The sequence below is a fragment of the Vipera berus genome (genome assembly GCF_964194415.1).
Source record: "Vipera berus genome assembly, chromosome: 3".
Taxonomy (NCBI): Eukaryota; Metazoa; Chordata; class Lepidosauria; order Squamata; family Viperidae; genus Vipera; species Vipera berus.
The window spans coordinates 33,814,480-33,833,519 of record NC_138204.1 but is presented as its reverse complement, the minus strand read 5'-3'; the positions used below and the strand labels follow the sequence as shown (position 1 = coordinate 33,833,519).

General features: G+C 39.1%; 1 protein-coding gene across 3 annotated transcripts in view; it reads left to right on the top strand.

The window, feature by feature from the left end:
- Positions 1-175: 175 nt before the first annotated feature.
- The window catches only part of RALGAPB (Ral GTPase activating protein non-catalytic subunit beta), an 81,115-nt gene continuing 62,250 nt past the window's right edge, over positions 176-19,040 (top strand). For all 3 annotated transcript variants that reach the window (XM_081322612.1, XM_081322611.1, XM_081322610.1), the window contains exon 1: positions 176-421. In XM_081322612.1, the coding sequence (XP_081178738.1) occupies positions 416-421 (6 nt within the window). In that variant the 5' untranslated portion in view covers positions 176-415. The remainder of the gene's footprint in view (positions 422-19,040) is intronic.

Sequence of the window (19,040 nt, the reverse complement as noted above, 5' to 3'; positions counted from 1 at the left end):
TCAATCAATCAATCAATCAATCAATAAGGAAGAGGGCCGAGCAAAGCGAGCGGCGCACGACGCCAAACTTTCAAAATCTCCTCCCTCCCTCCCTCCCTCCCTCTCCCCCCCCCCGCGCCTTCCAAAGGAAATGTCACGCTCATACGTACTTCCGGTTGAGAGCGAGCGTCGAGGGTAGAAAGAACTTCTTTTCGTACGGCAGCGGGGAATGTTGTCAAGGCGCGTGCGTGTTGGACGGGATGAATGTCGGGTTTTCGGGCGTGAGTTTTTTTAACCCGGCCGGAAGTGTCCAGGGAGAGCTGAGCGGAGCGTTCGATTGCTCTCTCCCCTCACTCCCGGCGGCCGCTATGGAGCCGGGCGCTTGAGGGCGGAGCGGCTGCCTTTTTTACCCCAGACATGTCAGCCGGTCATCTCGATGCAGGTAAGCGCCGAGGGGTTCCTCTGCCCGCTGACTACAGCCCAGAAGCCCTGGGCCGCCTTTGCTTTGTCGGGCCCTTGCATCGCCGGGCTCTGACCTCTGCGCCGGCAGTTTGGCCTTTTTTTTTTTCTTCTGGGATTGGAGGCCTTGATGAGGCCGAATGCTTTTTTTCTGGAAGAGGAATCCTGGCGAAAGACTCCTGGCCTTTTGGGCGTCCGTCCGCTTCCCCGGGGTTGCCGCTTCATGGCGCTGAGGCTCCGGGATGCGCTGGAGATGGGGAAGCGGCGACTGCTGGCGTGCAAGGGTGGGGCCGCTGCTCGGGAAAAGTGCTCCCTGCGGGAAATGAGGCAGACTTCTCATGAACCTAGGGCGCGGGAAGCTGGGGCTAGGCCAGGGGTCTTCAAACTTGGCCCTTTTATGACTTGTGGACTTCAACTCCCAGAATTCCTCAGCCAGCTTTGCTGGCTGAGGAATTCTGGGAGTTGAAGTCCACAAGTCATAAAAGGGCCAAGTTTGAAGAGGCTAGGCCATGTCTGAGACGAGCACTTTCCATTCCGAAGCATTCCCACCTCAGCGATCTGAGTAAACGATTGCACTCGGCTTGGTTGCTGCTACTCGGAGCAAGCAACCTGTAGAGCAGGGCTGAGCGACGAGGGGCGAACTATGGGCTCGGCACTCAGCCCAAGCATACCTAAGATGAGAAAGACAATCAAATGCCCTCCAGATGTTTTGGACTTCATCTCCCATCGGTCCCGCTTAGCCTAGCGGATAGCAAAGGATTGTGGGAGTTGTTGTTCAAAATACCCGGAGGACACCAGGTTCCTATATTTGGGGGTAAGCAGTTTTTAATCAGGCATGTCTTTCGCTTTCCCTCCTTTATAGGTGGGGCTGTTGCTGATTTATTTTTTTAAGGATATTTCTCTCCAACACAACACAATGCATTGGCTAATTGAAATAACATTTAAGAATGATGTTCTCATTTACTCTCTGACCTGAATATATTAGTTGCTATTTTAATATTTCTCCAAAGTTTATAAAAAAAATTATTATACTGTTTTAGTTTAGGATTACATTAAATACAGAGTGCAAGAAGTGCAAAACACTGTAAATGATAAGAGGAAACGATAAATATGAGGGGAAACATACCCTACCCTAGTGCACTACGGTATTCAGCTTACTGGAACAGCTGTAGTTTATCATTAGAGCTACTTGTGTTACTTTCCTTCAGATCTTGTAAAAATTTAAGTGTTTCTCAAGTTAGCCATAGAACTTATATGAAAAGGCTTCCAAGTTTTGCCCACAGCAGGTGGCAGCACCTAGCTGATCTCAAAAAAAAACCAATTCGACTTGATTAGTACTTGGATGAGAGACCACTAGGAAACTCCAGGGCTATAGAGTAGACTGGGGAATTTTAAAAAAATCATCCTTAAAGATGATAATGGCAATCCCCTTTTATTCTGTTGTAAAGAAAGCCACACGAACATATCCCCATAGCATCACAAGTCAAACTTAACCCAAAGAAGTCTCCTTTTGTTGCTGTTTCTTACTTTATATCCTTTCTAAGGGTAAGCAGGCATGAATTCACTGAATTCCTGATTTTCCATACTAAGTTGGTTTAAACTGTTTCAGTGAGAGTCCTCTATTCTTGTTCTCTGTGAACATGTATTCTATCCAGGTATTGATCATATGCCAATATGGTTATATTTGTACTCTGTAAAGCCTCCAAACTCCATTAATTCAAAAGGATGATGTCTAACATATTCCTTATACCCTTTTAAAAACTTTCAAAAGTATTTATCACTATTTCCTGATTTAGAATCTTGGGGCTTCTATTTGCTGCATCTATTATTTAGGGAGCGTGTCTTCTCAGCATTTCTACCATAGTACTGACTGATATTTTATATTTAACAAAAAAGGCCCTAGAATTGTATGATAAACATCTTACACCAGGCATGTCAAAATGCCGGCCCACTGAAACCGCGCCCATCCCATTGCCGGCAATAAGGAAAAAGTCTAGATACATTGCGTGATGTCATGTGATGTGAGTTTGACATGCCTGTTTTACTTACACAGTGATGTCATGTTCCTCTTATACTGATTCTTAAATCTTTGTAGCTACATTTGTTTACTGGCTTTCTAACTATAATTTAGTATTTTCTGAAGTGCAGCCTATTTTGCTGAAAACTTGTAGGCAACTATAGTTTAAGAATATACAACTGTATTTCTGTGTTAAGGCAATATAATTGTATGGATTTCTGATACATATATGAATTAACCCAAAGATAAGCTTATTGAAGATTATATAAAACTTTGTCATATGAAAATAGAGTACAGAATATATAATTGAACATCATACCATTTCATTTCATGGACTAACTTGCAAAGAAAAAAAGTGTGCAGACCCCGAATGAATGGTGATAAAAGAGGCTTCTTTGCATGTATGGGTCAAACAGTGTAGTTGTAAACTTAATGCCATCTGAAATTTTTTATTCAGAACTTAATAATCCTTGAAAAAGTTGATGTATGTTTCTTTTTTTAAAAAATTAAATATATATTTAATCTCTTAAGATTTCAAGGTGATTTGCAATTTTTTTCTGCTTATTGGTTTTGCAACAAGGTTTTGATGAAAATTGGCTGAGGGTTGACTGTACCATGGCTCATAGTACTGAGTAGAGATTAGATATTGTTTTTTCCAGAGCTAATCTAACATTAAAACTGGACTCTTATAGTGCATTGAGCCATTGTTTGTTGTAGTTCAACTCGCAATATTTTCTTTTGAGCTAGGGATTTACGGTAATTCTTGAGAATCTTTCTCTATTGATAAAAGCATTTGTGCAGTTTCTGAATTTGGCAGTACTGAAATTTTGTTCACTATCATTAGAATAAAAAGCAGTAAGAAGCAAGGTGTATGTATGGAAGAGCCGTGGTGGCACAATGTTTAGAATGCAGTACTGCAGACTAACATACTGCTCACTCCAGGAGTTCAGTCCTGAACGACTCAAGGTTGACTCAGCCTTCCATTTTTCTGAGGTTAGTAAAATGTGGACTCAGATTGTTGGGGGCAATATGCTGATTCTGTAAACCGCTTACAAAGCACTATGAAGCAGTATATAAGTCAGAGGACTTCAACCTTTTGGGCACCAGGAACTGGTTCCATGGAAAAAGGTTTTTCCACGGACTGAAGAATGTGTAGTTTTGTGTGCTGCTTGCATCCCATGGATGGGGCTTTGCTTGTTTGTGCGGATCGGTTGCTGGCATGCCACGGACTGGTACCGGTCCACAGACTGGGAGTTGGGGACCCCTGATATAAGTCTAAGTGCTATTGCTATATTGGTCTTCCATTTATGAGATGGAGACGGAGAAAATCTATATGATTGCTAGGAATCAAAAACTTGATAGTACATAATATATGAAATGATCTGTTTCTCCCCCCCCCCCCGAATTATGAGTATATCCCCAGACACCCTCTTGGGTTGTGACTGTATGCATGCTCCCTTTTATCTTGCGGAGATGATTGGTTTTCAGTAAATATATAGCAGGAGTTAAGATCTGTGGGTCACCAAATATTACTGAGTGACGAAGGATGCTAGCAGGGCAGCAATATTTGGATGACCATAACTACTTGTTCCCTTGCATAAGACTGTGCATTGTGTACAGTATGGGCTAAGCACATTTTAAAAGAAAAAAAGGTGACACAATAAAATCCAGTTGAGTCCTACCTTTATTTTCTTCTACCTAATGGGTAGAATCTTGCCATGCTAAAATTATAACCTTCTAACCTAGTAGATATATCCTAGGACAGGGGTAGGCGACCTTGGCTCTTTTATGACTCATGGACTTCAACTCCCAGAATTCCTGAGCCAGCTGGCTCAGGAATTCTGGGAGTTGAAGTCCATGAGTCATAAAAGAGCCAAGGTCGCCTACCCCTGTCCTACGAGAATGTAGGGTGTGGCACCCTGAACTCTTCCCCTTCCCCCACCTAGCTTGAGATTGTGCAGTCTCTTGATTTGGCTTCTCCCTGATGGAATGTACTCCCTCCTGCCTGGGAAAGCTCTGTCTGCCAAAACTCTTCACTGCTCTTCCAGGTGCACAGTCCATCACACCAGGTGCTATCTAGCTCTTCAGGTTCTTGATCTGCTACTGTGATAGTGATTGGTTTCTGTTCTGGAAAATTACTGTGCTCTTCTCTGAGGTCCTACAGCCACTTTATACTGGTGTTATGTGTCTTCTCTTTCTCCCATATGTTCTTCCAGTACTGTTCTGCTGTTGGTAGCTCTGTGGCTACTGTGTTGTTGCACTGCAGTTGGGAGTACACCCTGGATGGTTCTTTGGAGAGCAGAGCATTTATCTTCTTGACCTCTGCTTCTTTAATATATCTCCTTGGCCTGGTAGCCAGTGCTATGAGCCTTTGTTTAGCACTCTCTAGAGCTCCAGGTGGTGTCAGACACTTTTATTTTTTCAGTAACCAAGTCTTATCCTTAATCTTCATATCCTTCTGTAATTCCACCAGCTGCCTAACCTCTCTGAGTTGTGTTAGCTTTTTTTTAAATTTCCTTTTATGAAGCTTATATAGCTGAAATTTTGAAGGCCAGCAAACATTCTGCTCTCCAGGCAAACTATTGTCCAATTTCCTTTTTAAATGTTAATTCCAAAATTTGGCAGTGAATCTTGTCACGTAGATTACAGACACCATTACATTTCATTGTTGATTCTAAACAGCCTGGTTTTGTAAAAGAGCAACAAACCTTTGATATACTGGCAATAGATTTTTCTTAGAGAAAATTGAAATAAATCAGGTCTTGTTGGATGTAAACAAAGCCTTGTACATATTTCAGTGAAAACTTTTGGATTATATCTTGGCCAAACATGGTTTTTCTTCTTTATTAATTGGATTAAAATGTGATATTTTAATTATTTGGGCAGGGTCAGTACAAAAGGAATTATTTCCTCATCAAGATACTTCTTTGAATCTTCAAGAATACCAATTATCTTCTTGTATAATTAAGTACTGATAGGATATATTGGGCATAAAAGTGGGTGGAGTTGAGTGCAAACTTTTTTAATTATGAAAATTACATATCCAAATACATTAATAATAAATATATTAATGGTTGGTTTGGTTGCATCGTCAGATTACCGAATTAACTAGAGGAAATCTCATTTATCCTGTAAGCTTAGAAATATCAATGGAAATTTACAAATACTATTTTACTTGAAGTTTTGATTCATTTAAAAACCTTGGAATAATTATCTCAAATACTTTTGTTTGCAAACATAAATATATCTAAATTCCTATCTTATTGATATTGATTTAAATAAATACAGTAGTTAAAATTCTGGTCAGTTTATAGGGAAAATATCACTTCAAGACTGATATATATGGAGATTCCCATATTACTACCTAAGGTTTTTCAAGAAGATTGATAAGTTATTAAAGTTTTTATGGGAAGCACAAACCCCTAGATTTTCTTTATCCAAACTAGATTTATCATAGAAATTCATATGGGGCTTTACATTTTTTTGTCTTTCAGCTTTGACATTGAGCATATATTTTGACCTCTATTTCAATGGCATCCAAGAGATCAAGTTGAAAAACCACTCTGTGCACAATTTGGAAGTTTTTATGTGATTCCTCTGATATCTTTTCAAGATGTTCTTTTTTAGTCAAATTTCAATTTTATTTTTCATCACTGAAAGCTGCAAATTATACTTGGAAGATGTTAGTATTAGTGAACGAATGAATAAATGAAACTTGATTATGATAACTAGTAAAGTAAGTAAAGATGGGTAAAAGGTAATATACATCCATGTGTTTATAACCTTACTCTAAGCCAGACATGTCAAACACAAGGCCCGGGGGCCAGATCAGGCCTGCGAAGTGGTTTCATGTGGCCCGCGAAGCCATCCTGGAAACAGTGAGGGAACGGCCCCCACTGCCTTGGCCCTGGCCCAGAGACCCTCCTTCTGCCAGAGACCCTCAGATCTGTCCCACTCCTGCCCAGGCCCCCATAGGCACCCTTGATGTGAACGATGCAGAGCTGGCCACGCCCACCCAGTAGGCCATATGCACTCTAGCCACGCCCATCCAGTAGGCCACACCCACCCTGGCCATACCCACCTGGCCCCCTTAGGGCAACCGCAATGCTGATGCAGCCCTCAATGAAATTGAGTTTGACACCCCTGCTCTAAGCTGTATGCATTTAGGCAAGTGAATTAAGTGAATAAATGTAACATAACATAAAATTGTAGACACAGAGCTCCTAAAACCTATAAAGCTAATTTAAATAATTAAACCTATTACCTGTGAAACTGCCTGCTTTATTTACAACTTTACAATCATTAGATGCACTTGAAAGGATAAGAAAGAAGGTAATGGTATTAATTATTGTTATAATGTACGATATTTTGGTTTTGTAAGCCAGTTGGTTTTGTTTTCCATAAGGTACTTGTGTAACACTAAAATGTCAAAATATGCAATTAAATATATATTTAGTTGCACTTTTGGATGACTTCTGGCAGGGGTGGGATGGGGGTAGTGCATTCATCTTGGCTGTACTTGACCTCTTGGAGGTCTTCAATGCTATTGACCATGGTAACTTTCTGGATCGTAGAGTGGGAGCATGTGACACTGTATTGTGCTGCTACTGCTATTTTTCCTTTTTGTGGGGCAGATGCAAATTGGAGTTGATTGGTAATGAGACATTCCACCCTTGGCCCCTATTATGAGGGTGCTGCAGGGTTCATACTCTCTCTGCTTTTGTTTAATATTTACAGGAAGCTGGTGGGTAAGATAATCCATCACCATGTGAAGTGTCATCAGTATGGCAAAGTAAACAAGGCTAGTGGTATCCTGTCTTGGTACCTGGAGTCTGTGCGGTTTGAATGGGGAACAATAGGCTTTAACTGAATCCTAGCAACATTGAGTAGTTTGGGTTTTGGGAGCCTTCTGAATCGCAGACTTTATTATCTTTGGTAATAGACAGGATTGTACTGCCGAAGCAGACCCAATGTGGGGGTCCTTCTGGACTCACAACTCCTGCTTAAAAATAAGTGGCAGTTATGACTAGGAGGGCCTTTGCACATCTTTAGTAAAAGGTGAAATATTTATACGATCTGAAGAGAAACAGAGTATGGCCTTTGCACATCTTTGTGTGTTGCATCAGTTGGGCCAATCCTGGATTGTGAGGCTCTGTTCATCATTACTCCTGTTATGGTTACTTCCTGAATAGACTATTTTAATGTGTTCTACATGGAGCTGCCTTTGAAAAGCATCAGAAACTTCAACTAGTGCAAAATGCAGCTGCATGGAGGGTTATGTGAGCTGCATTCATTGCTACTTTGCTTCTGGGTTCATTTCAAGGCTCTGGTCTTGACCTTTAAAGCCCTACATGGCATGAGGCCCGGTTATTTGAATTACTGCTTTTCCCTGATAATATTTACCCATCTCATCAAATCTTGAAGAAAGGGAATGTCATGGGTCCCATCTGATATGACCCAGGCCTTTTCTGTCAAAGTACCAACCCTTTGGAACATCATTTCCCCCTGAGGTGAGATTAGCCCTAATCCTAATGGCATTTAGGAAACCCCTAAAAATATTCTTTTTCTTTTTTTCAAAAGCTTTGGAGATCCCATGGAAATGGAAGTCTGCAAGATGATTACACTGTATGCAGGATGCTAATGTATGCTCCTGTGGTATTATTTATATTTGTGTTTGCTTTAATTATTTTAATTGGTTTTATTGTAGGCCACCATTTGTGAGATGGGCTATATACTATAAATCTGATAAATAAAACATCTATTGATTTAATGGTGTGGCCTAGTTGCTTTAGCAGCCGCTGAAAGTTGTGCATTACAGTCCTATTGGCATTAAAGTGTGTAATATATTTTTACAGGCAACCAAGGATGCACATTTGCTATGTGCAAGGACATTAAAATAAATAGTACATTTAACCCACAATTACAGTTGAGTTATTTAGAATCTTAAGGACTATTATGATAAACTGTTAAGATCTGACTGTTTAAATACAATTTTTAATGCTTATTAATACTTCACAGTATTTTTAAAATGTGATCTCAAATTTATTGTGTGGAAGCATAAAATTATGGAGGGAGGCATTTACATAATATAGACTTGCCCTATTCTTCTGTTTTGGTTTAGTATTTATATGTTTGTCAATTTGATTATTGAAGGTTCGTTATTTATTCAGAGAGTGGTTAAACCATCAGCCTGGAAACTGGGGATTCTTGTCCCACTTTAGGTACAAAGCCGGCTGGGTGACCTTGGGTGAGTCACTTTCTTTCAGCCATAGGAAGAGTGTTATGGCAAACACTTTTGAAAAACCTTGCCAAGAAAACCTCAGTAACTTGTCCAGTTAGTCTTTGAGAATTGGACATGATTAAGTGGAAGAAAAAAAACCTGAATTTGGAACAGTAATATGATTAAGGATATTAATGTGATTTTGAATTATATGCCAAATATTTGGAATTTATCATATGAGGAACTATGAGCATGAGTTTTTAAATTACTCTTTTAAAATGGAAAGACAGTGCCATCCCCATTTAAAACCTTACATGGATGATATATATTTACTTTCTACTTATGAACTGGACCTTAATTGATGTAATGGAAAGCTTGATCAATGTTATGTGGCCAAAGTTTAATAATATGTTTAGAAACTGACATTTTGTAAACTAAATCAATAACGAAAGCTAAATATCTATATATAGATTCTTCTGTGTTGCAGTGGTATTATCTTTTTGACATGAAGTGAAAAAATCATATTCTCCTATGTTTAAAGACCATTTAGCATTTTTATTTCTTTACAGTTTCATTTGGGGCTCGTTTTTACTTCATTTCATTTTTGTTCCTTGAGTGTTTTAATTTTGTTCCTTGGGTATTTTTTTTTTAAACCAATAATGATTGTGCATTATGTTTTTAATTTTTGGAGTGCAATATATGGCCTAGAGAACTCTGTTTATCGGTTAGGTTATATAATAAATGGCCTATTTTGTGATTACCAATAATACTTCATCTTTGCAAAAGAGGACACCCGGTCAGGTTTGTTTTTTAATCCAGTATTTATGGTATGAAATCCCAGGTTTTAAGTGTTTCTGTTAGCAGGTAGAACTCCTTGCTACTTCAGTTATGATACAAAAGGATAAACAGTGAGATTATCTAGTACGGTATTTGTGGAGAGCTTAAGTTTCTGGTATTTAAACCAGTATTTGCTGTATGGAATAAACCAAAATTGAGAAGTACTTTTCAGATAAGTAAAGAGTACTGTAACTATAAACTCCCCAAACTCTGGGCTCTGCTTTCTGGTGTGTTGTGGCCAGCAGCCTCTTTACTTTTACGTTGCTGGCCATTCCCTCTCTCCATTCACACAGAAATCAGGGGGCAGCAGGTGCCTGGAGTCTTTCCAAAAGACATTAGCTGACTAGGGTCAGTTCTGTTGCTTCTGAGTGCTGCATGAACAATCAGCCGCTGCTAATGCTTCCTCCAACTGAATTGCCACTCCAGTTTCAAGCCTTGATCATTTTAGTTTCAGTAAGATGGAGCAGGATTGTGGTAGAAACTGAATAGAGGTGTGAGGATAATATCATGTACTAACTTTAGTAGCATGATCTACCTTTTCGTGGTTATAGGGAGGAAATGAGTGAGGTGCACTTTGTGGTAGAATACAAAATACCTTTTCTTTATCTTTCAGAAGACCAAGTTACTAAATTTATGCAATAGACAAAGCTATAGCTTGCTGAACAATAATAAATAAATCACCATTATGGTCATAAACCATGTATTGCTGAAAGAAACTGCAGTAGTTTAGGTGATCACATATTATGCTAAACTAAAACTCAGCAAACTACACCACAGTGTGCAACTCAGTGCAGTGTGTTTAAAAACAAACAAGGAATGGCTAGCAACCAGTGCAGAAGTGGCACAAATCAGACAAATTGTTGATCAATTGCCATAGCATTCTTTATTGTCTGGTGCTGAACCTTAGCTTCAGTTAGCAAGCCACTTGGTTTAAATTCACATCTGAATATTCTTTTATGAATCCCTGGTCTGTGTTAGGAACAGTGTTAACCCAGGTAAAATCTAGTTGAGGAAAAAAAATCGTAGTGGTTTGGTTTCCACAAAATACTAAAACATGGAAGCACAATATAACTTACCATTGTATGAACCAAATCACAATATCAAATTACCAAAGACATTCCTTCAACTACAGGGAGTGCAGAATTATTAGGCAAGTTGTATTTGTGAGGATTAATTTTATTATTGAACAACAACCATGTTCTCAATGAACCCAAAAAACTCATTAATATCAAAGCTGAATATTTTTGGAAGTAGTTATTAGTTTGTTTTTAGTTATAGCTATTTTAGGGGGATATCTGTGTGTGCAGGTGACTATTACTGTGCATAATTATTAGGCAACTTAACAAAAAACAAATATATACCCATTTCAATTATTTATTTTTACCAGTGAAACCAATATAACATCTCAACATTCACAAATATACATTTCTGACATTCAAAAACATAACAAAAACAAATCAGTGACCAATATAGCCACCTTTCTTTGCAAGGACACTCAAAAGCCTGCCATCCATGGATTCTGTCAGTGTTTTGATCTGTTCACCATCAACATTGCGTGCAGCAGCAACCACAGCCTCCCAGACACTGTTCAGAGAGGTGTACTGTTTTCCCTCCTTGTAAATCTCACATTTGATGATGGACCACAGGTTCTCAATGGGGTTCAGATCAGGTGAACAAGGAGGCCATGTCATTAGATTTCCTTCTTTTATACCCTTTCTTGCCAGCCACGCTGTGGAGTACTTGGACGCGTGTGATGGAGCATTGTCCTGCATGAAAATCATGTTTTTCTTGAAGGATGCAGACTTCTTCCTGTACCACTGCTTGAAGAAGGTGTCTTCCAGAAACTGGCAGTAGGACTGGGAGTTGAGCTTGACTCCATCCTCAACCCGAAAAGGCCCCACAAGCTCATCTTTGATGATACCAGCCCAAACCAGTACTCCACCTCCACCTTGCTGGCGTCTGAGTCGGACTGGAGCTCTCTGCCCTTTACCAATCCAGCCACGGGCCCATCCATCTGGCCCATCAAGACTCACTCTCATTTCATCAGTCCATAAAACCTTAGAAAAATCAGTCTTGAGATATTTCTTGGCCCAGTCTTGACGTTTCAGCTTGTGTGTCTTGTTCAGTGGTGGTCGTCTTTCAGCCTTTCTTACCTTGGCCATGTCTCTGAGTATTGCACACCTTGTGCTTTTGGGCACTCCAGTGATGTTGCAGCTCTGAAATATGGCCAAACTGGTGGTAAGTGGCATCTTGGCAGCTACACGCTTGACTTTTCTCAGTTCATGGGCAGTTATTTTGCGCCTTGGTTTCTCCACACGCTTCTTGCGACCCTGTTGACTATTTTGAATGAAACGCTTGATTGTTCGATGATCACGCTTCAGAAGCTTTGCAATTTTAAGAGTGCTGCATCCCTCTGCAAGATATCTCACTATTTTTGACTTTTCTGAGCCTGTCAAGTCCTTCTTTTGACCCATTTTGCCAAAGGAAAGGAAGTTGCCTAATAATTATGCACACCTGATACAGGGTGTTGATGTCATTAGACCACACCCCTTCTCATTACAGAGATGCACATCACCTAATATGCTTAATTGGTAGTAGGCTTTCGAGCCTATACAGCTTGGAGTAAGACAACATGCATAAAGAGGATGATGTGGTCAAAATACTCATTTGCCTAATAATTCTGCACTCCCTGTAAACCCTGTACACATAACGTATATCATAGGTCCATATCAAAAAAATATATCTTATTTCATAAATACAAAAAATTTGGGTTTTTTTCCCTTAAAGTACCTGATTTAATTTGATATACTACTATATAGTAATGTTAAATAGGCTGCAGAAAGATATAGCATACAGTCTTTTCAAAAAACAAAAGAAAGATTTGAAATCTTGAATTCCTTTTGCAAAGTTTTAAAGTGTGGCAGGCAGAATGAAGTTGTATAAATGGAATTGTATAGGAAGAGAAAGCTAAACCAAATCTTGGATGGGAGAGATAAACTAGTTCTAGAAAGTGAGTTAAAATGGATGCAGTGATTTTAAAACTCCAAAACTGCTGACTTGAAATTATAATTATAACTATTTCTCACTGGCTCAAGCTCTGCAGAGCCAGGAATGAGAAATGCAAATGGACCTTATGATGATAATGATGTATATACAATTCTGTCTTAAAAGCGCAGATGTTTTATAATGTGACCAAGGACTGCATCAACAAAAGGTATCTTTGTTGGTCCCGTGATCTGGATTTGAATTACCAAGGAAAAATGTTGATTCATGATTAAGATGTCAGAAACGTAGCTGGGATGGGTTCACACACTATAGATGTGTAATTGCTTCTTGATCTTTTAAGCAGTGGCAGAAATTTTATTCCATTTTCTTCTCCAGGAAATAAAAATGGACTCTTTAGGAAGTCAATAGGAGAGAAGGAAATCCTTTTGAATATATCAGTTTCCTGCTTAGTGCAACCTTCCTTCGTTTGCATATCACTTACATAATCTTATTTGGAATTGTTCTTTGTGAAGGGACTTTGTGCTGACTTTTCCTTTTGTGCTGAGCTAGACATTCTCTTATATAAATATATTCCAGATGAAAAATTTGAATGAATAAGCTTAATGGTATCTATTATAGGCTGTTTGACCATGTCTAGTAAGCTACATATTCATACTCGACAGAATTAACTTTTTCTTGAATTAAAATACTTATATGTATATGTATGTCTACCTTCATATATCTTTATTTGTGTGTATTCAGTGCTCTGTTTTTTTTAAAAAAACCCAAAAGTATTACACAGGAGATTGGACTTCATAATACACAAGATTTTTAAAAATAATATGTTTAGTTTCATGCTTCCCTTTTTCAAATATTTTGATGAAATTCTACACTTACATTTTTTCCATATGTGTCTTAGAATTTACCAAAGAAGGCACATCCATAAATTATATTATTTGTGTAATATATTAGTTGCAATTTCATGTTTAAATTGGAAATATATTTATAATTCTGAGATATATTAAGCGTAACTATACTTAATTTACAATATATCCCAAAGTATGTTTTTCTTGGTGTTGCTTGAATTTGGGGTGATACCTAGAAATGTAAGACATGGAAGGTAAGGTATAAACTTGGTTTACACAGCATGCTTAAATATAGTTCATTGAATAAATCCCAAGGGGTAGCTTTGCAGTGTTTTAGCTCACTGAATAAACTAGGCCACAGATTCTTTTTATCATGAGTATCACACCATCTTTTCAGACTGTGACATCTGTTCAAAACTCATATTTGCTGTAATGAGAAAGAACAACTGGGTCAGGCTGAGGCAGGAATTAACATATATTAAATTAAAAACAAACAAACTCCTTGTGGATCAATGTAATGTGTCAATTTAATTGTAGTTTGTAAACTATAGTTTGTAACTTCATATGATACGTGAACAAAGTCTGCTTGTAGGCCATGCGGTTTGCAGTCTCAGAAAGGGTTAATGTTTTAAAGCCACAGAATATTTTACCTACTAAAGTTTTCTTGGAAGGCGTTTCTGCATGAATATAATATCCAAAATACTTTTAACCGTTAAGAAAATTAAAAATAATTATTTATGTGTGGTACTTCTTTAATGACCACTCATTCAGCAACTGTTCAAACATGGTGCTGAACAAATGGTAGCTATGACTGGTCCTTATACGTAACATTGGCTGTGGTTTTCCTGTGGTCACCAGGCATTTTGTGCCAAGCTTATAATTATGACGTTACAGCATCCCGCAGTCACATGATTGATTTGTATTCCCCAGTGGGGGCCAGCCTATTTTCTTGTAATCCTTCCCACTCCAATCTCTTCACTCCACAAGGAAGGGGAAAATGAAAAACAGGTTAGACTCAGGACAATGTGTATTGACTATAATGGTTATAACTTGACTGAAGGACACTACAAAAGTTTTAAATGCAGGCATTTGTCATAAAGTTAGTTTTGGCAACATTGTAACTGGTTGCTGAAAGAGCATTTGCTAAGGGAGAACTACTCTCTGTGTGTGCGTGTGTGTATATACATAAATACATACATACATAGAGAGATGCTCTTCAGCCATCAGAACTGCATAAGTTCTACTGTATTTGCATAAATATTTAAATTTAGTTGTAAATGGATTACATGTCTTCAGTGGATGTTTTCATCTGAATCGTGAATAATAAAATGCAGGCATTATTCCTGCTCTAATAAACCTATTGTATTATATCTCTTTTGCTGATCATAGCATAAACCTTATTCTAAGATTTAACCTACCTGCACCAGCTTTTCAATGCAAGTGCTCGTTTAGGATTGATATTCCTGTAATATATGCTTTGCAGAACTCAATTCTCACAAATACTGTATTTGAATAATTTTTATAAATTCTTCACCCACTGTATCCATTTAGAGTTAAAAATCACAGAACATGTCTGTGCATCTTTCCCCTTCATTTTGCAATTTTTTGTCTCAAGAGTAATAAAGTAATATGTGTGGGCATAAACAATCTAAAAGGGATGTCTATGTGCTTTAAAAATTTGAAAAATATGTTAAGAGTAAGAGAAATGATAATATTATGTAAAGCAAACAAACCTTGAAATTCCAAATAAACCAGGCAAATGGTTGACATATAAACTAAAAAAAAAGATATTGAAATCTCAATAGGAAGATAAGATTATTACTAGATAATGGCTATGTAAAAAGGATTTCATCAGTATTATCCTAATTCGTATAAAGGACATGACATTTATGTATGAAAAATGAATATCTAAAAAGGATTACAAACAAAGACAAATTATGAATGGACCTATAACTATAAGGGAAATCTCTGAAGCTATAAAAGAAAGATTAAACTAGGAAAAGTGCCTGCACCAAATGGATTATTGTGTCTTTATTATAAATTTTGAGCATGAACTTTTACAACTTCTACAAAATATGATGAATTCTATTCTATAGGGTGAAAAGATGTCAGGACTTGGAAAGAAGCCTTAGTACCCTAAGGACTTTAACAAAAGCTATGGGTCAATATCGGTACTGATTAAGTTTTTCACAACATTTCTAGTTGGTAGATTGAAGAATTTATTCTCAAGGGTCATTGTGGGTTTTTACCAAAAAAGAAGAGCGAAGAACAACATTAGAACTGTGCTCAATATTTTGGAATATTTGGAGCAACATAATGAAAAACAAGTTTAAAGTTCTAAAAAAATGTGAAAATATAAGTTCAAACAGAATTAATGAATAAAACTGGGTTTAAAATTGAGAAGGTAATATACTTGGGTATCACTGTGACAGTTACAAGTAATTCTTGCTTAACGACTGATCACTTAGCAACCATTCAAAGTTACGACAGATCTGGGCTTTCAATTTGCCATCGCGGCCTTGGCAGACGTAAGGAAGCGAGCTCCGTCTCCAGTGTCTGGTTTTATTCCGTTGGGGATGCTGGAAAGGGTAGGGGCGACAAGCAAGGAGAGGACCCCCGCTTGATCGCAGAAGGGCAGCAGCTCTTCCGCTTGATCCGGGGCAGCTCTTCAAACCGACGGGAAAAAGATCGGCCATAGCAATATGGCCCATCACTCAGCTGCTGACAGCCTAAGTCAAACTTACTACCAAGCACACTGAAAACAATGCGGATAAAGCTGGGTGAGATTTTATCTTCTCTCTACCCTAAGTACTTCCCTCTAAAAGCTTCTTGCAGTACTATCCCCCTGTGAGGAGAGAGGGAAGGGAATTTCTATCCCACCCTCTAAGAATAGCGGCGTCTGACTATCCAGGGGAATTAAGCATCAAAAAGAACAATTTTAATCAAATTGGATTTTTATGGTTTTGAAACTTGGGGACCCTAAAGTGTCCTATTCTTACTGGAAATTCTTGTTATTATCTGCAGAAAAAAAATAGAATTGGAAAAGAACCCAGAAAAAAATGGGATTTTAAAAACCTTAAATCAGACATGTCAAACACAAGGCCCAGGGGCCGAATCCGGCCCACGAAGTGGTTTCATGTGGCCCGCGAAGCCATCCTGGAAACAGTGAGGGAACGGCCCCCACTGCCTTGGCCCTGGCCCAGAGACCCTCCTTCTGCCAGAGACCCTCAGATCTGTCCCACTCCTGCCCAGGCCCCCATAGGCACCCTTGATGCAAACGATGTAGAGCTGGCCATGCCCACCCAGTAGGCCATACACACTCTAGCCACGCCCACCCTGTAGGCCATGCCCACCCTGGCCATACCCACCCGGCCCCCTGAGGGCAACCGCAATGCTGATGTGGCCCTCGATGAAATTGAGTTTGACACCCCTGCCTTAAATGGTAGCAGTGACATCTTGTGGTAAAGCTTGGTATGGCAATTTGTTATTTCCTAAAAAGAGACTTGGATCACAGCCCAGACCTAAATAAGACTGTCTTGACCTTGGCACTATCTGTGAGAGATTCAACTATAAGAGAACAGCTGAGCAGTGAAACTGGCCTACCTAAATTGTGAATGTAAACCTTTACTGACTTTTGTTTAACAAACAACTTCTACTAGAAAGACTGTTTACAAATACGCGAAAGAGATGAAGACCAGCAAAAAATTCTTTCCATGCTAAACGCAATACATGAAACTATCCTTTCAGCTTGTGACAAAATGAGACCTAAAATAAAAGACAAAGACACCAGCTTAGGTGCACAAAACCAAATTTTGATTGTAACTAAAGAATCAACAATGCAGAAGACAGCAGAAGAAGTAGAACAGCTAAATATTAAGACAGAGGACTCAATTGACCAACAAGTACAGCTGATGGATAATCCAGACAAGGAAGTGACAATATTGAAAATGGAAATGACTTTCTATACAAACCAGAAGAAATTTCAGAAAGAAGAAGAACAGATTGAATTGAAGACAGATATACCAGAGCAAATATGGGAGACTGGAATCACAGGGCGACAATTTGATGAATACAAATGGGCCAGTCCTTCCAGAAAACTGGCAATCAAATGGTCTCCTTTGATTCAAATAACACATATAAAAATGGAGGGAGATTTATTTGATGATCTAAAAGCGCTGATATGGAAGCCTAGTTGGCAAAGGACTTGGTGTTTTGTGCTGGTTTCCAATGTTTATTTCCAGTTTCTGGCAAAAGTCTAGTGAGTAAAATTGATTTGCTTAAGGATCACAGTGTTTGCTTAAAACAGGGGCGTCAAACTCGGTCGTGCCACATGATGTATTGTGACATATTATGATGTTTTTTGCCTTTGTGGAGCTGGGGTGGACATGACCTGCACATGATGCATCCAGCCCGCAGGCCTCCAGTTTGACACCTCTGATCTAAAAGAATATTCTTTAGCCTCACAAGTTTGCTGTTGCTTCAGTAATAAAACAAATAGGAATGGATTAAAAAATATCAACTGAATAGTCAAACAACCATGCTTTTTATTAGATTACAGTATTGGTTCCAATTCCTTTTTGAGTAATTTTATGGGTTGCACCAATCCTTTTTATTCACAATTGTATACAATAATGTTTTTAGTTGCGAAGTCGTGTCCGACCCATCGCGACCCTATGGACAATGTTCCTCCAGGCTTTCCTGTCCTCTACCATCTTCTGGAGTCCATTTAAGCTCACGCCTACTGCTTCAGTAACTCCATCCAGCCACCTCATTCTCTGTCGTCCCCTTCTTCTATTGCCCTCAATCTTTCCCAGCATTAGACTCTTCTCCAGTGAGTCCTTCCTCCTCATTAGGTGGCCAAAGTATTTGAGTTTTAGCTTCAGGATCTGGCCTTCTAAAGAGCAGTCAGGGTTGATCTCCTCTAGGACTGACCGGTTTGATCGCCTTGCAGTCCAAGGGACTCGCAGGAGTCTTCTCCAGCACCAGAGTTCAAAGGCCTCAATTCTTTTGCGCTCAGCCTTTCTTATGGTCCAACTTTCACTGCCATACATTGCAACTGGGAAGACCATAGCCTTGACTATACGCACTTTTGTTGACAGGGTGATGTCTCTGCTTTTTAGTGTGCTGTCTAGATTTGCCATGGCTTTCCTCCCGAGGAGCAAGCGTCTTTTAATTTCTTGACTACAGTCCCCATCTGCAGTGATCTTGGAGCCCAGGAAAATAAAATCTGTCACTTCCTCCATTTCTTCCCCATCTATTTGCCAGGAATTGAGAGGGCCGGATGCCATGATCTTGGTTTTCTTAATGTTTAGTTTCAACCCAACTTTTGCACTCTCCCTCTTCACTCGCAACAAGAGACTCTTCAGTTCCTCTTCACTTTCTGCCATTAGAGTGGTATCATCTGCGTATCTTAGGTTGTTGATATTTCTTCCAGCAATCTTAATTCCAAGTTTTGATTCATCTAGCCCTGCCTTTCTCATGATGTGCTCTGCATATAAGTTAAATAGGCAAGGCGACAGTATACAGCCTTGCCGGACTCCTTTCCCAATTTTGAACCAATCACTGGTTCCGTGTCCAGTTCTCACTGTTGCTTCTTGGCCCGCATATAGGTTTCTCAAGAGACAAATAAGATGTTCTGGTACTCCCATCTCCTTAAGAACTTGCCACAGTTTGTTAT